Consider the following 26,017-nt stretch of genomic DNA (forward strand, 5'->3'; position numbering starts at 1 on the left):
CAAGGATAAGGTAAAAAATATCAATTCCCTCCAAGTACAAAGCAGTTATCACAAAAGGATGGCAAATTTCCACCTCAAATAAGTTGCTTTATTATTCTTGACTGAAGTAGATAAAGGACCCTTTCGAGCTGACTCAGATCTAAGACAATACTTTCTACGCATATGTTCACAACTCCCAATATAGTCACTTATCTTAAGACAGAATTTGGTCTGCAATGTCAGACCACTAGGCCATGTTCTCTCATGGATAAGTAGATCTGTTTGTAAAGCACGGGGGTAAAAGCAAGGAACTCTTAAGTTCTAGACCTGGCTATGTCACTAACTCACTGTGTCCCTTTTTATTGAAAGCCTTATAAATAACTTCTTTATCAGTTTTACCATTTGTAATTTGGGAATAATAATGCTTTATTATCTACCTCACACAGGTGTTGCAAGGATTAGTATATATTTGTGATATACTTTGAAAAAAAGGAAATGCTATATACAAAGCATAAGGCTTTTTGCCTCTTCTGATGCCATTCAAGAAATAAAAGGAGAGGTCCCAAGAGATGAAACAAAACACCTTTTTCCACTACCTTAAAATACTAGGGTCCATTTTTAATGCCACAGAGAGGCATCCCATATAAAACACTATGGATGAGCTTAACAGTAAAATAAAACACAAAAAATTGCAAGATTGACTGAGGAATATAAAACTTATAAGCTTTTAAAATATTTGTTCATAAAAAAGTTTCTAAGTAGACATTTTAAAAGGTTCCCATAATCCTCAAGAACAGGCCGTGTGATCTCCCAGGTTAATAATAAAAGTGAATCCCAATAAGCTAAACTTAAAATACTCAACTTATCATGTTATCAAAAATTCTTATATCCATCTCTGACACTGGCATTGAAATCTACTAAGCCTCTATTTTACAAAAAGAACTTCATAAAATCCTGAGTTTTAACTGTGTTGGCATGGTCACCAATCACTCTTGTTGGAAATGATAGAGGGTTGAAATACAAAAGCACCTCACCTATCCCAAAGGGGCCCAGGCAACCCAATACACTCCTTTCTTTAAAAGCAATCGTGGTGATAGGTGCTTAAGAAAACAATTCCCTGAGATGACATGGAGTTAATCAGCATTGATTCCTGCTGCAACCACATGGAAGAGAGAAACAAAAACGTGAAAGTATGAGTATGGAGATAAAATGCAGGGCAGCAAGAAGATGAAGCATGTGTGTCTTAAAGGACCGCAGGAGAATGAAGAGGGAGCGTATGAAGCCTATAGCTCTTTGCCTCAGAGAATATTCTCCAAATGATCTGTGCCTGCAACAAGTAAGCGAAAATCCCACTTCCCCCAATACATTTTCAGTATTTTGGCTGTCTTATAGGAAACAGTTTAGTGGAACTGAAGAGCAAGTAAAACAATGTGTATGTAGTCATTGCCATTAAGCTTTACTGTTACCATTCCTATTTTGTGGATCCATTATCTGACTTAATTATCTCAATTATTTTGTGAGTTGAGTCTCTGTACAAGATTTCCCTCCCAGTTAGTCCTAAATAGTATGGTACGCACATACACTGTACTGCAGGGGAATGAGCAGTGAAATGCAAATTGCTGCGAATATCACTGGTGTTTTAGTGTGCATGTGCTTCGCAGAGTTGCAACAGACTTTTCCTAGACATTCAGAGGTCAATTTTTCAGCAAAACCTTTTGTTTTACAAACTCACAAAAGTTTCCATGTGCACTAATTTCTATGAACAAAGAAGGGAGTTGTTTGCCCAACTACCCACTTTGCAGACACAAATTAGGGTTTCACGTGCTTCAGAGGTGCATATCCATTTCCACAGGAGCAATCAATTGAACAGAATTGCAAGACGAGGTTAGGATGGGTGAAAACTTGGCCCTGTATTAATAGTTCTTTGAAGTACACAGGAAAATGTCACACATAAAGAACAGACGCATTTATATGTAAAAGATAGCAACTCCCCTCCCCCTGCTTCCCCAACATGCACACACACCAAATTGCAATCACCAGGGATTAAAATCCACACTTTCTGCAAATGTGAAAAATAAATAACCTAGAGGAGGACAGAGTCGGGGGAAAGAAAGAGAAATTAGGATTCCAGAGGGTTGTTTCACAGGGAGTTGGCCAGTAACACTCAGAAGCAGCACTGAGTTCTTCGCCATTCACCACAAATGAGCAGCAGATGGCCTGTGATGAAAATAGATGGTCAAGGGTGGTATCACATGCTGCTGCATTTTCAGCTTAGTTCCGCAATAAGCTCTTGATTTTATTTAATTTTTAAGAAGTCCTTTCTGTGGGGGACTAGGCTGAACAGATGATGCTTAGTGGGCCCTATCATAATAATGAGGTCATGCAAGTAGATGCATGTAGATTCCAAACTTGCCACAAAGCACAGTCGACATTTACTGTATAATATTAAAACAAGTAACTGGAAAATATGAAGTAGAAACTTGGGCTTTACAATTTCTTTATTCATAAATGCACGTTATGGAGCTGTGGGTACAGGTTGAAAATGGCAATTAATTTTTATATTATTAGAAATGTGAACAACGTAAGTGATTTACATTACCAGTTAGTACTACTACCCTGCCTAACCTCACTAGCTAAGCAACATGCATACAGGTCAGCATTAGATGGGAGATATCCAAGGAACAATTAGGTTCTGCCAGAAGAGGCGCTGATGGTTCTGAGAGGTCACTCTTCACTCTGAGTCAGTGCTGACTCACCACTGAATAATGGTGAGTCTTAAAGGTGTCTTAGACACAATCTTTCAAATGAGATGCAAAATGGAGGTTCTTACTAGATCATGTAACACTTTGCAAAACAAAATAAAAACAAAAAAATGGTGTGTGGTAACCTGAACATCTTGGTTAAATTCTGTTTTAAGAGTAGAGCTCGGCAGAATGAAATGGATCTAATTTGCATCTTCAAGTAGACAGCATTCTTTAGCCCATGTCCTAGTGTGTTGGATGGTGTTGCTGTATGTTGTTAAAGAGCAACTATTGTTCTACAGCAGAGGTGACTGAGATTTCAGTGGCTGGTGAAGTGATCCATTATGTATCTTTTACTTGCCTCTCTGGAATACGAGGAAACAATTTTTGAGAAACATTCTGAGATCTTCTGATGAAAGATGCAAGCACAAAAGAATAATCTGTATTGGCTATTTGAACCCTTTCGCCCCTGTTCTAGATTTCTGTACAGTTTGGATTTGAAGTGAAAATGTAAAAGTAAATAGTTGGAAAATGAAGAAAAAAAAATCAGGAAAATTTGTTTCCATTCAACATCCAAATTTCATTTTCACTAATATTTTGCAACCAGCTGTATTTAACAGACACAGCACCAAACAAGTGGAATCCATGAGAACACACTGTAAAGAATGATGGAATAAATGACTATATATGAAAGGTACTGTTAAACCTTCTCATGGGCTTTTGCTCGTCCATTCAGTTATCCTCTTCATTCTGCCATGTCAGCTGCTGCCTGAGAGCACCGTTCGTACTGCCCAGATGTATTATAGATGCTGCACTTCCTCCTTCTGATATGAACAGTGTTGTGTCTGCCTTTGGAAGTTTTACTTTTAAAGCTTCAATGACAATGGATGTCAAAGGACAAGAGCAATTTCCTTTATTCCCCTCTAATAAAGTATCAGAGCCTGGAAAATGCAGAAGGCCTGATGGATTCAAATATATTTTTCTTCTAATAATGTGACATGGGAGATCTTTTTGATTTTTAAATGACTTTGTGGCACTAAGAGCAGATAGTAAACAAAACAGTTAGAAAAAGCAAGGGGGGGGGAAAGGACGCACTTAAAGGTGACAAATGATCCTCTGGCAAAGAATAAGCACTCAAAATCCCATCCTAATCCATCTCAAGGTTCACTGGGTGCAAATCTTTTCGTCATCTCCTCATCTGGTGCTTACACTACTCAAACACATGCAGGAAAACACAAAAAGATAAAAAACAACCACCTAACGCCGCTTTCTTAGAGCCAGATCACATACTTTGGAGTGACAAAGCCATTTGTCTTGAAGAGTAATGCCCATTGCAGAGTGGGGGAGACAGCCATATTAATTTGGGTCTCAGCTATCTCTTTTTCATTGGGGGAAAAAGAATTTGTTACGCGGCTTGCTAATGGAGCAGTTTGCTAGCAATTTTCCCATTTCAAACAACATCTCAGCTGCTAATGCGTAATGGTTTGTCAAGCCTACCCATAACACAGACAAATCACTAGCTTGGGAAAAAAGAGAGAGAGGGAGCGAAACATCAGTACTGATAATTCTTAGCTGTCAAATGAATAGAGTCTACAAATGAGACAGCCACGGTCTATTAACAGTGTTGTTGTGCTGTGCTTGAGATGTGTCAGAAAACGTCCCTTCCGTAAGAGGCAGCCATGAACATGGCTGGGAGAGGGTAAAGTAACGTACAACCGCCAATCTACTCAATGGATCATGTTGCTCTGCTTAAATGGCCAAAGTTCTTACAGGCTTGCGCCATTTGGGTGGCCAAGAGCTGAAAGAAATATCTGGTAGAAAGAGGGACATCAGTACCTTGCTAGTTCTCATTTGTCTGACAGGGTACACAGAGCCTATTCAAAGGTCATCGGGAAGGTGTTAGTCCTCTGTCCCTGGCTGGAGGAAGGATAGCCTATCCTGCGTGTAAAGATTTGCAGGGTCGCAAGTCAAGGTCAGTGGTGGGAAATTACTTAATTCCTCCCAGTGCAATGTGCTGTGAAGAGTTGGGGATTGGGACTAGCAGTGTCAGGGAGGAAGGTGGGGGATCTCTAGGACGCATCAGAGACCAAATGAGAAGTGTGATTCTTCCTGATACTTGAGTAAGATGAGCTGCATTTTAAAAGTTGCCACACTTATGCTTGGGACTTTGATGAAGAAAGTCTGCTGAATTTGTTTGGCCCTTAACAGGAACTGGTCAGGCATCAGATTTACTCTTCTCTTTGATTACAAGTTGCCTCAAAGAGGTGTTGAAACCTGACCTAGGTCTGATTAACCCTTTCCAGCCTTGAATGGCCTGTCTCACTCTGCAACATTAGTTCCATCATAATTACACTAACATATCCCTAGGTCACTGTATCAAAGTATATATCAAAAGGTAAGCACTATGTAAAATGCATCGTGGTTATGAAAAAATACTGCTTTGCATTTATCCAATCAGTACCAGCTTCTTACTATGTAATTAAAGGAACAAAGTAAAATTCTATTTGTACTGAAGAAGCAGCAAAGAATCCTGTGGCACCTTATAGACTAACAGATGTTTTGCAGCATGAGCTACTGAGTTACTGCAGTGCACAACAAAACAATGCCAATAAGTGATTTGGACAGCACCATGTAAACAAAGTCTGAGGTCAAAATGCACAGTCTTACTGTTTCAGAAGCTTTGCAAGTTGGCACTGCTGAGTGCCGGCCTTTGTACCTCTTCTCTCCCTTCCTCACCCTCCTCACCCAAAGGACAACAGAAATGCTTTAACGGCTGTGTGTTTGGGGATAGAGGAACACCAAATATTCTAAATATATCTCTTTGCACTCTGCTGTAGTTTTAAGTAATGGATATTTAAAGCTTTCATTCCCTTCCTAATTGGAGCTGTTGCTACTACCATTATACAACACTGAATATATGTGGTTCTCTCACTGTCTTAGGGATTTATACTGCCACCATCACCAGAGTATCTGAGTGCCTTCCAAGTATAATCAATACTATTTATTATGAATCATAATGAAACCATTATTTTTCCACTGCAACCAAGGGAATTTACTTCTTCCCAACAGACTCACCTTTACCTTCCCACTTCATGGCTTCTTATGGGGTGGAGGAGCTGTGGTCAGCAACCTGCCCTCCGAGGGAGGAAACAAGAGGGCAGCTAGCAACTCCCCTCCACGTACCAAGTGTTTTGTTACGTATTGTTTTTTTAGGGAACTAGCTGACTATCTCCCATGCCCTAACCTCCATCATCTTTGAATGGTATTGGAAATCTGTCAGCTTCAAAAATTAGCCTCACAGAACTTGGATCTAATGCATACCAGAGATCAACATGTGACTTTGGATCAGAAATGATTAGACTGATAAATATCTAAGCAGTTTCCAAGCACTCGGACACTGCAGATTCATTCACCCACAAAGTCATGTTGGTCAACTTTTGCATAAGGTCTGAAACATTACGGTAGTTTTAAGGAAACATGAGTTAGGTCTCAGGTATGTCCATTAAAAACAAAAGATTCTTTACCTACATGGACTTTCATCCACTTATCCAAGTATGACCATGTCTTCCTAATTACCTTTTCCTTTGGTTTCTCAAGGCACTTGCTCTTCTCTGTCTGCACCATTCCATTTCAACATAGCTGCAGATCTTCAGGTTTAACCCAGAGTCATGGAGCAGGAATCAGGGCCGGCTCCAGACCCCAGCACGCCAAGCGTGCGCTTGGGGCGGCGTCCCGCGGGAGGGCGGCAAGCGGCTCCAGTGGACCTCCCGCATGCATGCCTGTGGAGGGTCTGCTGGTCCCGCAGCTCCGGTGGACCTGCTGCAGGCATGCCTGCGGAGGGTCCGCTGGTCCCGCAGCTCCGGTGGAGCATCCGCAGGCATGCCTGCGGGAGGTCCACCAGAGCCGCGGGACCAGCGGACCCTCCGCAGGCACGTCTGCAGGAGGTCCACCGGAGCCACAGGACCGGCGACCGCCAGAGCGCCCCCCACGGCGTGTCGCCCTGCTTGGGGCGCCGCAAATCCTAGAGCCGCCCCTGGCAGGAATATGAGTTTTCACCCATCAGTTCAAATCTTCTTACAAGTGATAATGAACAGTTGTTCACACAACTACGGGCTGTAGATTCTTCTGATCCATACTGCATCTTTAAAAAGCTAGTGATGGAATTCTTGACTGAATTTTTAACTATTTTTCTAACTAAGGGCAGATCTTTAGCAGCCAAAATTCCCATTGGAATTGTCAAGCCTAAAATGGTCTCTTAAAATAAATCTGTGTACACTAACCTATTTGGATAGCAATGCTCAGCAAAGAGCTCTCTAGTGTGAAAGCTGACAACTTTTAGAGTAGAAACAATGTAGTTGCACTTTAAGGGCTTGTTCTGGCTTCTGATATAGCTCCATGAAAACCCATTAAAAACTCAACAATTGCCACACCATGGCATCTGCAGTTCATTGAGTCCAACAGCACTTTCACTACCAGCTTGTAAATGCTGATTTTAGCAACCATTGTATGAATCCATGAGATGCAACAGAGTATTTTCCATATGCTAAAGAGGAGAGGCCTCAGTCTGAATCAAGCACTTCCTTGTGTTAGGTACTCTCCAAACAGACAGAAAGATGGTCCTAATTTTTCTCTCCTGCTGCCGTGCTCTGTGGTAGCTTTCTGTTTTTGACCCTAGTTTATCTATAACGTGGATGTGTCTTTCTTCAGAAGCAGCCGGATGACCGTGACATGCTGATACATCTGAACAAGAGGGTCCCAATCTTTCTGCCTCAACACTGATGCATGTGGCAGACCCTGGATAAAATACTCTGCCCTTCGCTTTGCTTCTCAATAAATCCATCAGTGTCATTCTCTCCTGCCTCCCTCCCTAATCCATTAAGCCTTCCACTTTCAGACACCTGCAGGAGTCTCAACCCCCATGCTTCTGCCTCTCATGACCTCATTGAGACTTCAATAGGTGGCTCCCCTCCTTGGAGGTTGTTCCTTAAAGCAGCAGCAGTAGTGAGGGTCGCAGGAGTTTCTCTTCTGGCTGGTAGAGGTGGGAGGAAGAGGGCTCCCAACTCCCTCCTAGAACCAGGTGTCAATTTGTGGGCAGGGGCTGAGAAGGAAAACGGGCACGAGTGGGGCAGGTTCCACGGATTACTGGACTTCCAGTCAGTGCAGCAGAAACTTGTCTTCAAATACCCTCTTCTGTATGCTTTGCTGTAGTGGTGTGGTAAGGGGTGGTGAGAGGGTCTATGTCTATGCAGTTTCTCACCCATAAATAGCTTCAGGGACTAATGGGGAGCTCAACAGGTGACTGTTCCCCTTATGTTAACTGACATGGTCATAGCAACAGCAAGAATGCTTAGAAAGGGGGGGGGGGGCGGCAAGCGTTAAACAAGGCCAAACACAGTTTTTCTGGGTTGAATGTGGAACAATGTTTTGCTGCTTCCACCATTAAATATAACCCATTTTCTGTCCAGGATCACCCCACTCTGCATGGGGCTGCCTTGCCCATGCTTCCACAGGGGAGTGAGAGGACTGTGTGCATGGGGCCTCTGTGTGTGGATCTGGGAAGGAAAGACTCACTTTGCTTGAGGGAGATATTTGGCTCTTCCCAACCCTCCGCTGCTGAAATGGGGCCTAGAGCTACACATTCCATTTGTTGGGTGTGCATTGGTACACATGGGTCTATCCTTTCAAGATGCCTTGGCAAGAAGAGGGGCAAGAAACTTAGGACCACTTCAGCATTAAGAACTTTGCAGGCAGACTCCTGTATCACATGCCATCCCACTAACTTTAGTGGGGCTCTGAATGCGTGGTTCTCAGTGCAGGATTAGGGTCTTAATTTTTATCATATATAAACAATGCAACTCTTACAGGGCCCAAAGGCTGAATCTGTTACCAAGAGGCTTGTTCAACCTCTGAGCACTCTGCAGCTCGGTAGTATTTGAGGATTCTGGTTTAATGTATTGGAAAACACCCTTGCACCTTGCCAATTTGATTGTAGTTAAATTTCACACGTGTAAACAAGAAGTGGTTTTCAACTAATCAGTATTAACTAATGTGTATGTGGCATTTGGACTTCTCTCTGCTTTTTTGTTCTGCTTTGTCACAAGAAGAACATATAGATCCTTAATGAGCCACATCTCATTATGCTCATTAATCCTTAGCAGGCTGACATCCCATCCTCAGTCTCCAGGGCTTACAATTCTTCTATATGTCAGGCATAAAACCTCCAATATAGGTCCTGAACATTAGCACAGCAAGACTGTTTGGATACCAGAAAAACCAATGCTGAGCTTTGAGGCTGTGTGTAAATTTACAATATTGACATTTCGTCGTATTACTTTCTTGAAGTTTTAAGACATATAATTCTTTTAGATTTGCTGGGAGCGTTACCTAATAGTAAACTGTTTGAAAGGGAAAATAGTCATCATATAATTTATTATATAATTTGTGCACAATCCCAGTTTTTTAAAATCTATTTGTACTACATACCTACAACATTGACAAGGAAAAGGGATCTGAAGAAAAGGTGAAAAACAAGGACAGGTGGGAAAGGTGCAAATACTTTCCCTGTGCGATAAAGTGCTGTCACTTATAATATTTTTGTCAACAAAACAGATGTTTTAGGGCTCTGTTAACTAGATTCTACATGTTGTATATCCTTTCAGTGAAAACATCCATCAAACCCCACAAGTTGATTTAATAAAACCAGCAGAAAAACAAACATACAAATCAAACATCATAGCACCTGCCTGCAATAATAAAACTGATTAGCACATTTTATATAAAATTCATGCTTTTGTATTCCATATTTATTTTCCCTGATGTCTTCTGCACTTTCATAATGAACTTTCAAGATGCATACACACATGATACAATACAATCTCCTTCCTGCAATATTTCAGCCAACACTGTATATTGTGGCTTTCAATACAAGGTACAATTACAAGTACAAAAAAGACTGTGCTTTGCAAAATACAATGTTAGAAGCTACCTTTGAGTGACATTCACATTAGATAAAACAAGATCTCTGAGGTTTTTTGTTCTGAATGTCCTAGTCAGCATTGCTTGATCTAAAGTTAGTCAATTTGATAACTTGGTATATGTTATTGTCCTTACTGTTCATACAAATTCCCTTTTATTAACAGAGCCAGATTTATGTGTCTGGTGAGCTGAAAGGATGCTTCAGAAAATACTCCCAAAATTACAAACTCTTACACAGCTTGTCCTGGTGAAATTCATCTGCATGTGGCTACCTTTTACAAATGTCAAAATTCTAAATCGGCCAGACCAATCTAAAAAAATGATGATGCAACCATAAAAATGAATACAATTATCAGACTTAGTAAAAACATAACGTACCTTCTTGAGGTTGGAGGTGACAATAGTCACATTTGACAAATCAGAAAGTAAGTAAATATCTAAGATACAAAACTTAGCTTGATCTAACAGCTGAAATCTTGTGTAGTGATTGCTTATTTGTACCTATTTTAATATCTAAACATCTTCTATGTCAAATATCTCATTCAACAAATCTGGAAATATTTAATTACTGATCTACCTCACTCTCTTCCCTTTAAGGGTCTAGCAAATACTATACAAAGCAGAATTTACCTACTAGCAATTTAAACAGAACCTGAACATTTCCGTTCAAACTGCACATTTTGATACCCAGACAAAGCAAAACGACATGTCCTCCTTAACCCATCTCTGCACATGAAAGTATTTTTATTCCCACCACTTATCACTGATTTAAATCCTCTCCACTGATTGTTCAGTTCATCTAAAATAGCTGCAATTTTCATGTCCTTGTTCTCAGTGGAAAGGTGGCCCTGTACATGTTTTAAGCCTAGAGAGTAGGAAATTGTTTCTTGATGTTAAGCATAAGCAGTCAGTGACAGTTTGCCTGGTGACATCTGAAAGCAGTAGGCAAATCTGACATGTAAAGATGTCCAGAGCCACTTTACAGCAGTGAGTGAAGATCGTATTATATAACTCAAATAGAGTAGAAAAACTACCCTGGGGAGCCTCCATTGGAACAATCAATAAGTGTGTTCAGAAATACTATACTGGTCTAAGCCACACTATATATCGGAAAACTGATGGGAAAAAATCCATTATTAACTTCTTGAGCAAGGACCATTTGAATTGCTGACCTATCTTTCTTCTGCCCCCAAATTCAACGGGCATTACTTTTATTTAAAAGGAAATTAATTTTGAAAAAAAAAAAGCTAAAGACTCTCCTCCAGTTTAAGATGTTAAAGCCAAATTTCACTGCAATACAATTTCAATGCAGACCAAGTTCTTATGGTGCAGTATAAATGACTGAAAATAACAGATTTATTAATAAGAAATGCTTCACACACTTCCTATTTTAAAGGATTCTGTTGGTGTAATTTAATATATGCAAAATCAAATTTGTAAAATGACATCATAGAAATGTCTATTTAAAAAGACAATGGAAAGGGTATTTTGCATTTCTATAACACTTTCATTCTTACAATCACACAATCTTCACTCAGAATTAATTATTTAAGTCTCAACACCTCTCTGAGGTACATTCGGTGGGTATGATCAACAAGAACTTCCCCAAAGAGTATCAATGAAGCAGGAAGAGCCCCAGAAATAGAACCAAGAACCTTGATATTGAGTTGCCTGTTCTACCGACTGTGCAACAGTCCCCGCTGGGACTCCCTCCTACTCCCACTCACAAAATCAATTCCCTAAAATGTAATCGTTTGGCAAAGAAGCAAATTTGCCAAAGGCAGAATGAACAGAAAGTTAAAGCTGTTTTCTCAGGGAAAGCAGCTTTGTTTGCTTTTCCTTAGGTAGTCAGAGGAGATAATGAATATTTAGAAGTGCAGTAACAGATATTTCCACAATGGTAAGTGAATATCTCTTACTTGTCTCAAGCTATAAGAAGCCATTATTTACCAAAATGAAGTATATATCCTACATAACCAACGATGTTGGTTAGCAGTAAAACAAATCAATATTAAGAATCGGTAAACCAGATACTAAAAAGACATCTGATCTGAAGATCTCACTAAACTTGAAACAATCCCAGACTCTGTTTTGAGGTTTGAAAAAGTTTGGTTGAACTCAAAAATTTGGAACACCCGATTAGTTACTTGTACTGGCTAGTGCTGGAAGTGCAAAAGCATAATCTCAGTGAAAACAGTTGCTCTTACTGTATTATTGAGCTGATCGAAACTAGAACCCCCGATGCATTTCCAACTGGTTTCTCAATATAAAAGGTTCAAATCAGCATCTAAATCAAAGTCCCAAACTTCAATGTTCAGCCATTTCTGATCCAGGTACATCAAGTTCAATTCAACTCTCCATTACTCCAATTTTATGCAATCGTGCCTCCATTCATTTCAGTGGAGTTATTCTAGTGTAAAATTGGAGTGACATATTGGTGAATTAAGTCCAATAAAGGCATAGGTTTAAAACCTCCAATATGAGACATAAAGATAAATCTACAACAAGTGTACATCTTAATAAAGTGTTAATATACTGAGTATATACATTGGGTTGCTGAAGTGTGATGCATGGTGATGATACAAATTTGGATATCATCCTGGGGTTCGTAATCTGCAATAGAATCATATGTGAAGAATGGAAGAGACCTAATATTCTTCCACCAAAATTGTTCCCCTTTATACATGTTTTTAATACTCTATTAAGAGGACATTATGAAGGTTGCAAAATCAAGCCCTCAAAAGTTAGGAAATGCCAGAATTAAGGTTGCCTGTGCATATGGATTAGGATGGTTCTTTAATGACATAATCTCACACTATTTTTTTTAGAGGACCCCTGTGTCATTCATTGCACAGGATGGATAATGCTCACTTCATGTACAGTTATTCATTTTCCCCTTTGTTCAGTGTATGGCCCCATTCCTTATTTACAGCACACTATTCAAGCCCTGCTCTTAAAAACAGAATTTTTAATTTCCTCGTGGACCTTTCTATGGCATTCATCACTATAGTCTTTGAGTGCTTCACAAACACAAATGTATTTTTACAACACCCTCGTGAGAGGTGAGATTTTACAGATGGGAAACTGAGGCACAAAGCAAATAGGGTCAACGTATCTAAAAACGTAGGGTGCCCAATTTGAGACACCTATGTATGACCAAAGAATAATATCAGACTCCAGGAAACTTCATATTAAGTTCCTCTCCAATCTGTGACTCTAGCTGCTTCATCCATAGAAGATCAGTTAACCCATGGCAACTTCCAGGTACAAGAAACAAAAAGGATACAGGTCAAGAAGTTGACAGTACCCTTTACTACTGAAAATGGAGCCTTGATGGGAAGGTGATCAACACTCCAGTTGTAAGAGTATATCTGACATATGCTCGCAGCATTACGGAAACCACAGAAATCTAAACAACCAATGAATCTCCAAAGTGTGATGCTGATGGAGGTATAAAATAGCCCTTCCTATCAGACAACTTACTTGGGGGTAACTCCAATATAGGAATTATCAGAACCAGACCCAGTGATGGTCTGGTCTTAAGTGTTCTGTATAAAACCCCAAAAGTTTCCAGGAAGATATTTTTGCTCATTAAAGCTGTTGTCCTTTTTCATGCTGACATCCACCAAGAAAATAAGCCATTAGGAGCACTGACATCACCTGGAATATTTCAGCTGTGGAATCCTCCATCTAAACTGGTTTATTGTCAAGAGGAAAAAAAACAGAACCATAAACTCTGGTCCTGTCCTTGGGGCACAGGAAATGGTCAGAGGCTTAAAAAAAATCTCCTCTCTCCACATACATACATATGAAGCAAGATGAACTTATCACAAATTATTCCCCCTACCTCTTCACATTTGAGATTAGTAGACTATTGAGATCTTGATCAGAATCAACCATTCCAAAAATGGCCCTGCAGCTTCATTCAGTGAGATGTCAGTGATACATGTTAGACATTATGATGGGTTGGTGCAGAATATTCTCAAAAGAACTAGTAATATCATATGAAGTTCTCTGGTGGATTCTTCTGCTACCCATGGGAATTACAATTCTTCTCTAGAGCACTATCATAATAAGTACCTCCAGACCTGTTATCTTAACTTCCTAATCCACCCAGTTCACCAGACCCATTGCCTCCCCACAAAGAATCATTGTTCATCTATGCCAGCATAAAACACCACATCACAAGAGAGACAGAACAAGTAATGGTATAGGAACTCTCACTTGATTATCTTCAAATAAAATAGAAACAAAGAAGGCACACCCCTCTAACCTCCCCACTCTCTTGACAATTGCTCATTCCTTAAGCATATCAAAAAGTTACAAATTTAAGAAAAGTCTAAAGGAGCTAACATTTTAAAAGTGTGACTAGAAAGTATCTCTCTTAAGCTTAAGCAAAGTAAACAATCATGGGATAAGAGGGAAGGTTCTCTCATGGCTCAGTAACTGATTAAAAGATAGGAAAGAAAGGTATGAATAAATGGTTAGTTTTCACCATGGAGAAAGGTAAATACTGTAATGGGCTTCCCCAAGGATCTGTACTGGGACCAGTACTGTTCAACATATTCATAAATCACCTGGAAAAGGGAGTGAAGAGTGAGGTGGCAAAATTTGCAGATGATACAAAGTTACTCAAAGCAATTAAACTTAAAGATGACTACAAAGAGTTACAAGCAAAGGAATCTCACACATTTGGGTGACTGAGCAACAAAATGGCTGATAAAATTCTGTGTTGATAGGTGCAAAGTAATGCACATTTGAAAGCACAGTCCCAATTATACATACAAAATGATGAGGTCTAAATTTGCTGTTACCACCCAAGAAAGAGATCTTGGTGTCATCACGGATAGTTGTCTGAAAACATCTGCTCAATGTGCAGTGGCAGTCAGAAAAGCTAACGGAATGTTAGGAACCATTAGGAAAGGGATAGATAGGGGATGGACCACTCAATAATTACCCTGTTCTGTTCACCCCTCTGGGGCACTTGGTACTGGACACTGTCAGAGACAGGATACTGGTCTGACCCAGAACGGCCATTCTTATTATTTCCCTTCTCATTGTTTTGTACTTACACATTCTTCAGGGTGTTTCAGATACTGTGGTCCTTCCATCTGATTCATTTCTTCCAAATGTTTCTTAATATCATTTGTTCCCTCTGTTGCTCTCAGATTAATGGAAATCTGAACATATCTTCCGCCCACAGATCACTAACTTCCAGCAGCAGGTCCCACATAACTACCCAACTGTGCCCCCACCCTGTCAGCTTCAATATAAAACTTTATACAAAACATCTTTCTCTATTATTTCTTCACACCAACACTCTGAATTTAGTAGTTTCCACACTCTCTAGAACAGGGGTGGGCAAACTTTTTGGCCTGAAGGCCGCATCAGATTTCCAAAATTGTATGGAGGGCCGGTTAGCGGAGGCTGTGCCTCCCCAAACAGCCAGGCGTGGCCTGGCCCCGCCCCCAATCTGACCCGTTCTGCTTCTCTCCCCCGACGGCCCCCCTGGGACTCCTGCCCCATCCAACCCCTCCCCCCCGTTCCCTGTCCCCTGACAGCCCCCGGAACTCCCGCTCCTGACTGCCCCCAGCTACCCCATCCAACATCTCCTCTCATTCCTGACTGCCCCCCTGGGACTCCTGCCCCCAATCAACCCCCCTGTTCCCCGCTCTCTGACCGCCCAAACCTCTATCCACACCCCTGCCCCCTGACCGCCACCCCCCGAACTCTCCTGCACTCTATCCAACCCCCTGCTCCCTGCCGCCTTACTGCGCTGCCTGGAACACCGGTGGCTAGCGGTGCTACAGCCACGCCGCCCAGAGTACCAGGACAGGCAGCCGCGCTGCCCAGTTGGAACCAGCCATGCCACCGTGCAGCACAGAGCCCCGGGTCAGGTCCCAGCTCTGCAGCTGCGCTGCCCCAGGAGCTCGCGGGGCAGGGGGAACAGCAGGGGAGAGGCCGGGGGCTAGCCTCCCAGGCCAGGAGCTCAGGGGCAGGCAGGAGGGTCCTGCAGGCCGGATGTGGCCCGCAGGCTGTAGTTTGCCCACATTACTCTTCTAGAGCTTCCCAAACAGATGCCCATAGCTGCATCCTTATTACCTCAGCAAATCTTTCATATCATTATTTAAAACGTTCATGCCTACAGTTCTTAAATCTATCATGTTATAAAACATTACACATATACAACCATATATTGTATGCCTATAGGTATATATTGTTTGGAATGCAAATTCAAGACTAATTTTTAGTACTTCAGATGTAATTTATACTGTAATTTTCAGGAGTAGAAATAGATTCCTAGTTGTCATGTTGTACAGGATGCTGTAATCCCAATAGAAGACTGTACATGCCCGAACTTTTAAGGGAAGCAAGTGTTCAGAGTTTCTAAATTGTCATCAAGCACGTGACTATTTTTTCATTTCCAGTAGATTAATTTACATGCCCAGGTTATCGTGGGCAGTGTAACTTTAGAGCATTGTTTACATCTAACATATCTGTTCAGTGAACTTGCATGTTTAAAATATCTTTTTTGATATGAGAATTGCAAAGTCCACACCGAACATGGAAACTGATTAAATTAAGCATAGTGACCTACTTTATAATGTGCTGAGATAGTAATCACAGAGATTTTGAGCTGAATCCTAAATTATAAAAATAACCAGTGTAGTGACAGAGGAGTGCACATATAGATCAGAGCACCAGTGAAACCTATAGTTAGAGCATTTTGGATAAGCAGAAATCCTCAAATTGCTGGGAGTCAGATATTAAATTGCAATGGGCCAGCATATAAATGAGAGAAGCAGCTAAACTTTGTCCCAGAGAGCCTTGCAGTCTAGCAATATTTCTGCAGAGATGAAAAGATGAATTGTTACAGTAACTATATGGATACGATTGAATCCATAAAGTTAAGGCTCTTAAAGCTGGTTGCAAGAGGGACACTATCTTACAACAACCTCTGAAGGAAAATAACCATTCCCTATGGGACAACCAAAAGCAATTCTGTTTTATTTCACACTAATCAGGACTGTGGTAGATTGTGAACTGCTGTAACAGACAAAACTAGTAAAAACAAGTACATCTGAAAACCAATATCTGATATGATGATACAAGAAAGTGTTGAGATAAGTGTAAAAGTTTTGGGATAAATGAAATATAGAGGTCAGAAAAAGAGGACTTCTAATGTCAGACTTTAGCAAAGAAGAACCCCCCACCCTGCAAGTTCACTCTGTCTGTCTAACATGAGATACTTCCATTATTTTGGGAGAAATCACCAAGGTAAGTTGAAATGTGAAAATAACTCTGTTAAGGAAAATATAAAAGAGGAGCTGATCTATTTTCATTTCCTGGCCTCTAGATAAAAGTGACCATACTCCATTTGGGGGGGGGGGGTAAAATACAAATTGAAATGAATTTGATGAGTATTTGATCCTGTTCTCAGATGGGCAGGGGTATGTTGCACAATATCTCATTTTGCATTTAAGACCTGGATTGAGCCCTAAAATCGAAAAATGTGGGGGATAATGGCAATGTGACTGGCAAATGGCCATGGTTATCAGCTTAAATGGTTAAAAATTGCAGCTCCCTTCTACAAGTTAAGTGGACTAGATCTGGAATGACCTTTGGAATGAGAATAGTAAGTTGACACTGGCACTTACATTTCCACAATGCCCTCTGGTAGGTTAGATGGAATTTCTGTTAAGCCCTTGCCTCGACAGTCCACAATGTTGTTGCTGCATGTGCAAGCGGATGGGCAAGTGATGGAATTAGCATTGCAGGATGGAGGTTCAGAGTGGGAACCTGAGAATGTAAAGACAGTACCAAAAATATCAAGATTAGATTTGCAAACTAATCACTTATTTTAACAATGAAAAATACAGCAGTCGGCGAATTTTCAATTCCTGTTTACATAATAAGTGGCAATCCCTTTGGATTAAATTAATGTATTATTGTGCCAACTTCAGAGAAAATGCACAGATTATAATTTTACTATTACACCATCTCCATTTTATTAATTTATTGTTCCCTCTGACCCTTTTTACATTGACCACATATTTCCATTTATTATTTGAACCTAAATTTTGGAAAAAGAAGGCTGAAGATCCAAGAATACTTCCAAATAATGAGATCTACTGGCATACTGAACAATTTTGTTAGGAACATGATCAGAGCTCAATCTCTGGGGTCGTTTAGGTAAAGACAGGACAATAAGCTCAAAATATCCAGTATATGAAGGAACAATCCTGAATTGGCTGAGGAAAAGGCTAGCTGACCCAGTAGGTCTTTGCTTCTCCAGTTTCTATGAAATTTTCAAACTTTTGAGATTGCACATACTAGCTATGAGATAGAACCATTTTATTACTGATTAAAGTACAAAGGATGGGGATAGTATGCTAATTTTCACAATACGAAGCAATGCAATTGATGGAGAGAAAAAAATACTCATAAAAATTAAGAGCTTTGTCCTGCAAACCTTTATTCAGTCCAGTAGTACCACTGGAGCTAAGGAAACTACTCATATGAGAAAGGCTTTATGGATGAGACATCTAGATGTATACATTCTGAAGAAATCATTAAGTGAAAGTTTAATTTTACTTTCATTAAAGTTTCCAAAAGTTCATCACTTTCTCCAATCTTAATCTAAATGTTACAATTCACACATACACACAAAATATTTTAGTGCCAAGCCATAACTTTGTGTGTGTGTGTATATATATATATATATATACATATATATATACACACACGCACACAAAGAGAAAATCTGAGTGGTGGAAAACAGTTTTTATGCCTATCAAATTTTACAAATGATTGAAAGGTCTTGGTCAAACTTCCAAAATTTACATACAATGTAAGAGATCGAAGACATTTTTTGGAATTATAGCCAAATGTACAGAGCTTACCAATAACTGCTACAATGTGATAGGCTTCTCTCTCAAGGCTATGATTAGAGCTAATTGGTAATTTTTGATGGAACCTTTTTCCATCAGTAAATGCCAATCCATTGAAACAAAAACTTTTAATGGAAATATATTTGTTTTGACAAATATTTCATCAGGAAAGTTTCTCAGATCCAAACTGGGGAAGGGGGGGAGTAGGGCGAGACTCACTCCAGAATTGCTACTATCCCAGTGCTTAGAGCACTTTCATGGGATGCAGGGGACCTGGGTTCAAGTCCTTCCTTTGAATCAGGAAGAATAGGGACTTGAACCTGGTTTCTCGCATTCCTAACTACTGGGCTATTGGCTGTTCTCAGGGGCAGGTCTCACTCTCTCTCGCCCATGTTTTTTCAAGAAAAAATATGAAAGGTCTAAGTATTGGTTCCCACATGGAATGAAACCAACTGTCAAAAGCTCAGTTTCTAATTCTTATTTTCTGGCCAATCCTAGATGAGATACAAAGAGGTAGTGACAAAATCTTAACAAAGTGATGAAAAGCAGAACATGCTCAGTAGACAAATTCCATTCCTCTGGTTATAAACACTAAATAAACTCCATAGTGTTTAAATCACAAATTACAGATGAAATGTGGAAAGTCATAAATGAAACTCTAAATTCTTTAGGTTTGTGTTTAATTAGAAACATGTATGACATTAAGCCAGAGATTGGAACTGTAGCTGGCAATATGGTCAAGAAGGTCTGAAAAATTCTGTTCTCATCAAATATAAAACATTATTATAACCTGCTTCTTCTGACTTACATCTACATTCCATCCAGATTATAGCAAAACCTTAATTGTGCTAAGCCTCCTAACTGGAGAATAGCTAATGTGACGCCAATTTTTAAAAAGGGCTCCAGAGGTGATCCCGGCAATTACAGGATGGTACGTCTGACTTCAGTATCGGGAAAACTGGTTGAAACGGCAGTAAAGAGCAAAATTGTCTGACACATAGGTGAACATAATTTGTTTGGGAAGAGTCAACATGGTTTTTGTAAAGGGAAATCATGGTTCACCAATCTACTAGAATTCTCTGAGGAGGGTCAACAAGCATGTGGACAAGAGGGATCCGGTGGATATAGTGTATTTAGATTTTCAGAAAGCCTTTGATAAGGTCCCTCACCAAAGGCTCTTAAGCAAAGTAAGCTATCATGGGATAAGAGGGAAGGTGCTCTCATGGACTGGTAACTGGTTAAAAGCTGAGAAACAAAGGCTAGAAATAAATGGTTAGTTTTTAGAATGGAGAGACATAAATAGTGGTGTCCCCCAGGGGTCTGTACTGAGACCAGTCTTATTCAACATATTCATAAATGATCTGGAAAAAGAGATAAACAGTGAGGTGGCAAAATTTGCAGATGATACCAAACTACTCAAGATAGTTATGTCCCAAGCAGACTGCGAAGAGCAACAAAAGGATCTCACAAAACTGGGTGACTGGGCAACAAAATGGCAGATGAAATTCAATGTTGATAAATGCAAAGTAATGCACATTGGGAAACAAAATCCCAAATATACATATAAAATGATGGGATCTAAATTAGTTGTTACCATGCAAGAAAGAGATCTTGAAGTCATTGTAGATAGTTCTCTGAAAACAAGTACTCAATGTGCAGTGGCAGTCAAAAAAGCAAACAGAATGTTGGGAATCATTACGAAAGGGATAGAAAAGAAGACAGAAAATATCATATTGCCTCTATAATAATCTATGGTACACCCACATATTTAATACTGCATGCAGATGTGGTTGCCCCATCTCAAAAAAGATATATTGGAAGAGGTACAGAAAAGGGCAAAAAAAATGATTAGGGGTATGGAATGGATGCCATATGAGTAGAGATTAATAAGATTGGGACTTTTCAGCTTGGAAAAGAGAGAACGAAGGGGGGATATGATAGAGGTCTATAAAATTATGACTGATGTGGAGAAAGCAACTAGGGAAGTGTCATAGGAGTCACCAAATGAAATTAATAGGCAGTAGGTTTAAAACAAAGGGAAGTATTTTTTCACACAAGGAACTCTTTGCCAGAGGATGTTGTGAAGGATAAGACTATAACAGGGTTAAAAAAAGAACTAGATAAGTTCATGGAGGATAGGTCCAGCAATGGATATTAGCCAGGATGGGCATGGATGGTGTCCCTAGCCTCTGTTTGCCAGAATCTGGGAATGGGTGATGGGATGGATTGCTTGATGATTACCTGTTCTATTCATTCCCTCTGAGGCACCTGGCATTGGTCACTGTCGGAAGACAGGATACTGAGCTAGATGGACCTTTGGTCTGACCCAGTATGGTCATTCTGATGTTCTTAACTTGAACACATGTCACAGCCTACAACTTTCCCCAGTCCTATGTGTTTGTGTTTATACACAGACACCCTATATGCCCACTGTAGGGAAAAGAATTTGAATGCAGTGTAAACACCTAATGGAAAAGTTACCTTGCAAAACATAGCACAAGCCAATAAAACATTATTTCAATGACCAGTAGTGTCAGGAGGCTCTCTTGAATCTGGGAAAGAATAATTTCTAGACACTGCTGGTTCAGAGCTCTGCTAATTGCAAATACATTTTATATTGGAAAGTTCTGAGAGATTGGGATCGGTTCATAAGTGGCTGAAAGACAGCTCCAAACATCTCCACTTTGAGATGGAGGTTAGGCAAATACCAGAGCCTTTTCATACTACTCACAAACATCACCTAATTTCAATGATGGATAAAGAAATAGCATATGAGTAAGTAACTTGCATCATATCATCCCACATCAAAAATATATTTACATTGATATGGCCATAAATGTCATGATTTTGAAATGTAGATCCAGTTCCCAATAGCTGCAAAATGAAAACTGCTAGTGATTGGCTTACACATCCAGGGTGGATGTCTCTTGACAAAAGGAACAGAGAATTACTGCAAACTCGTGCCTTCTGTCTGAGAAATGTCAGAGCTTCCACTGAGAATTGGTATGTGTGTGCTTGAATTTCCATTAGCTCAAACCGATTGCGCCTGATGGTCATCCCTCTTTTGATCTGTCAATATTATGTGGATAGGAAGTGTCAGAAAATAGGAAAGGAAAGACAATATCAACAATGACTTACACTTTGAGGTATGAGAGTCTTAAAAGTGTGTCAAAAAAGTGTTCATCCAACTTTTATAGTGGTTTCAATTCCAACAGAATTAAAGTAGGGTTTATTTTAGAGACTTCCTCTGAGACAGCTGTGTATTTCACATTTTCTCACATTTCGTTTTTTAAAGGAACAGTGACAATTATTAACTAGCCTTTCCTGAGTAATAATTGCACATCAGACTATTTAAGATGAAAGAATTATATAATTGTAATTTAATTTTCACTTTTGAATATTATCATTATTGGTGGACCAGGTAGCACTGCTTATTATTAAGGTTGCCTGAAACTTCGGATGATAAAACCCTGTTTTCAGTTGCTCATAACTTTGTCAAACGTTAATCATTTGGTATAAAATTTTGTGTGACAGATGTCTGCCTTGGACTGATTTTTTAAGAACATATATTGCCTTTATATGTTCAAAGCAAAGATGCCACTGATTTCAGATGCTGCTGTGAGTAATCAACATTTCTGCAAGTCAGACAAAGGGTCTCAACTCAGGTACTGAAAAAATGAGGAACATACAATAAGTGTCCACCCATGAAAAGTTTGGTTTAAGTGATTTGACTAACATCACACAAAAACTCGGTGGTATAAGCTGTGATAGAGTCCATTATCCACAGAAGTATTGAAGTGCTTTAACTATGAGATCATCCTCTTTCCCTTTCTACAATTCCCTGCCTCATTCACTACACACTTTTAAACTTATGCAACAAATGAGACAAGCAGTAGTCTTACAAAGTCTCCATCACTACACAATCCTGATTCATACCCTGAGCAGGTGCATTCTGTGCAAAGAAGGAGATAGGAGTCCTGTGGAAAAAGTAGCATCTGATCATGTAATTAAAGACTGTGCCATATGCACATGCAAAAGAGGGCTGAATTAAGGTTGCATAGGCAACCTTAATTCTGGCATATCCTATGTTCTGAGTGCTTGGCTTTGCAACCTTAATAATATTCTTTTAACATAGTTGTTGTGTATAATAAACTATTTATATTGCAGTAACATCTAAACACTTCAAACACATTGGGGCCTCATTGTACTATTATGTCTAAACATATAGTTAGAGACAGTTCCTGTTCCAAAGAGTTTACAATCCAAATTTAGGACCAAACAGGACAAGAGTCCATCCCTCTTTGGCCCATCTTCTGGTTTAAAAACATGGGGCCGATCCTCTTCTATTGTGAATCAATGTAATCCTTTAAAGTCAATGGAGCTATGCCAAGTTACACGAACAAAGCATCTGGTTCTAAACGTATGTCCTAAAAATATCTGAGTGTCCCAGTAAATTTTCGTATCTCTTTTGCATATTGAAGGTTTCCTGAGCTCCGTTTACTTATTTTACGTTGGGGCAAAGGTCTTAGCTATTTTTCCATCAGAACAAAATGTTTCAACATTGAAAATTCACTCTATCACACTCTATTTTTCTCCTTCCTTGTTTTCTGTCCACACTGATTGTGATGATCCAAAACAGACCCACAACCATGAAAATAGGAAGCAACAGTTGATAGTCTTCAGAGACAGGCAGAAGTGTACACATTAAGAAAAAGAACTTCAGAGAAACGTTTGCTCCCTTTGAGGAAAAGACAAGTTGGTAGTTAGGTCAAATTTTCTGCAAACATTTCAACATTTATGTCTTGTATGCTTTCTGAACAGGACTTGTAATGGGGGTTGTGGGGAATGCTGTTTGCACTGATATGCCTTGTAGTATAACACTGTGGTCTATTTGAGGAGTAGTATACTCCCTTTTCATTAGAGTGTGGTGTCAGAAAATCTGTACTTGTATTGCCAGTTGGTGTTCAAGTGTCTGTATCGCATAGTACATTTAATTGACTACATACAAGTTAGCTGACTTCAATATCTCCTAGAAAGCTCCAGCAGAGCTCAAATTAATCATTTAATCATTTTGTATGACACAGTATTCCACAAGAGGGCATCATACAAGGTGATCTACATAAAAGGGGGCTATTTTGGGTAGGATGACGGGCTAGAGTTAGGTCAGAAGCACCAGCCTTCCTTGCTTGGAAATTAAGCAGCAGCAACAATAATAAAAGTGCTAATTAATTCTCCCATTACAGCTTACTATCTTGAAGATTTCTGGTATAAGTTTTTCTGTGTGATAAGCTTGCAGCTACTTCAGATTACTATTCCTGCTGGCCAGTGAGCTGTGGAAGTACAGATTCGGAGAACTAACAACAAGGGATCTTTTACTCTCCGTTCTCTATGAACCCTTTCAGATCCACTCCATTCAAAGGCCCTGATTCCATGCCTACTGAAAACAACGGGGAGTCCCTTCCATTGACTTCAACAGGTATGGATTGGGACCACAAAGCAAGTTTCCACAGGGAGTGAGGAACTTTTCTGAGAAGCACACAGCAGAGTTTTCTGGCTAGAAGGGGCTTAACCCACCACAGTTTTACCATAGAGGGAAAGCGATGCCATGCCTTTATTCTCAGGACAAATGTAACAGAGAAGTGGAGGGAAGAAAAACACTATCAAAGTTTTAAGCAAACAGAATCCACTGAGTTTTCATTAAGGAGAAAAATGTCCAAATAAATGAAAATGCAAGAGAAGGAGGATGGGTGTGCATCCCCCCCAACCTCCACATATTCTAGATACTTGATAGCAATGCTTAATTTTTCCCATTCAATTAAAAATACCCCCAGAAACTAGAAAATTTTTTTGTAAACATAATATCATTATTCTATGTTTGGCTTAATATACTCTGTATCGGGTTTTCAAAAATGTTAAGACCTATATCCCGTTGCAGCACACATTTTTGTGCTGGTTTGTGTGACTATCTTTTGATCATGTATCTAAATCTATTATAGGTCTTTTGTAGTCAATAAGCTCTTCATTTTTTAAATGAGTTGCAGCAGATCTTGGCTGTTGGTTTTCAGAGCACCTTATTGGAACAAAAAATCTTCATGCATAAATTGCAGAATCGTTTCAAACATGTGAGTGGTTGGTTTTTTTTTTTTTGGTATTTTGTTTTGTTTATTTTTGGCAGAAGGCAAACATTGCTTTACATGCAACAGAATTTTATTAATCTGTGTATTGTACATTCCACCACCATTTCAATCAACATTCATCTGCTCATCGTAAGGTTTCTTTAATCAAACTATAAAGAGAGTCTGAAAAATGATTTGGATTAAATAGTTCCACCTAAATGATTGTTTGTGTTACTTTTACCTTCACGCCAGGTCTATGTGAATCTTGGGTGTAAGCATATTGACAGGACAATGAAACACCATGGAGACAGAGTTTAATCAGAAATCTTCATTGTTGGTGATCTGGAGGAGATATGTCCATACTAAAAAGAAGACTAATCAATTGTCCAAATCTAAATATCCCTAGAATCTGGAGTACTAGAAATGCAGATCTGGATCTGATTTTCACACATGGCATTTATCTTTATAATTATACACCAAACCCCTGGTTCAGATCACCATCAAACTAAGGATGTTCAGATCAGGCACTGAATTTCCCAGCTTTCTGGGGTTACCCTAATCCAAAAAAGAGAACCCACCAAGAGACTATATTTTAGAGCTCTACTGCTTGTGGTAGCTAATAGTTTGGTAAGCTACATACCAGGCGAGTGTTACCAAAAGACATGGCCATGGCATACAGAGCTGTAACAGGGTAGCTCACCTCCAAGTACTATCGGGCCCAGCTTTCCTGTTCCAGTCCAGGTGTTCCCCAGTTTGGTGTAATGAGGAGGGCAGGGCTACCCTGGGAGTTATAAATGGGAAGCAACCCAAGAGTAAGAGTTCAGAACCCAAAGTCCAGGGAGGGAGAGAGCTCAGAAGAAGAACAGAGCTGGGCTGAGAGCTTCAGGGAAGGGATGACTCTGAGGGAAGAGAAGTGAGAGCTCTCTAGTGAGCAGTGGAGCCAGGTCAGGCTGGTGAAAGCAGAAAGCAGGAAGGTAGTTGCGGGGAGGGTCACCTATAAACTTCCCAAAGCCAGAGAGGCAGGGCCAGAGAAGGCTGGGGCAGAGGTGTGGGGTGGTGGATGAAGGCTGACTGCAGCAGAGGGAGATGCCTGCTGGCTCTCTGAGCTGGAAATCTGAAGGCTGGGGAATGATTCAGGGTGGGAGGGGGAACTCATTGATGTCTCAGGGCAAGATCTGGAACCATACGGGAAAGAAAGAGGGCAAAGAAATATCTCAGCTAGAGGGGCTGGGTGGTGAGAGATGCCAGAGCTGTACCTGGGAGCTGAAGCTTGGTGAGAAATACTGGAGCTGTACCGGAGAGTTGGAGCACAATG

The 26,017-nt window shown here is 40.0% G+C and overlaps 1 protein-coding gene across 7 annotated transcripts in view; it reads right to left on the bottom strand.

The window, feature by feature from the left end:
- SLIT3 (slit guidance ligand 3) overlaps window positions 1–26,017 on the bottom strand; it is a 781,907-nt gene that overhangs the window by 234,939 nt on the left and 520,951 nt on the right. For all 7 annotated transcript variants that reach the window (XM_039485327.1, XM_039485326.1, XM_039485332.1 and 4 more), the window contains one exon: window positions 17,354–17,495. In XM_039485327.1, the coding sequence (XP_039341261.1) occupies window positions 17,354–17,495 (142 nt within the window). The remainder of the gene's footprint in view (window positions 1–17,353; window positions 17,496–26,017) is intronic.

This window comes from Mauremys reevesii, linkage group 8 (assembly GCF_016161935.1).
Source record: "Mauremys reevesii isolate NIE-2019 linkage group 8, ASM1616193v1, whole genome shotgun sequence".
Taxonomy (NCBI): Eukaryota; Metazoa; Chordata; order Testudines; family Geoemydidae; genus Mauremys; species Mauremys reevesii.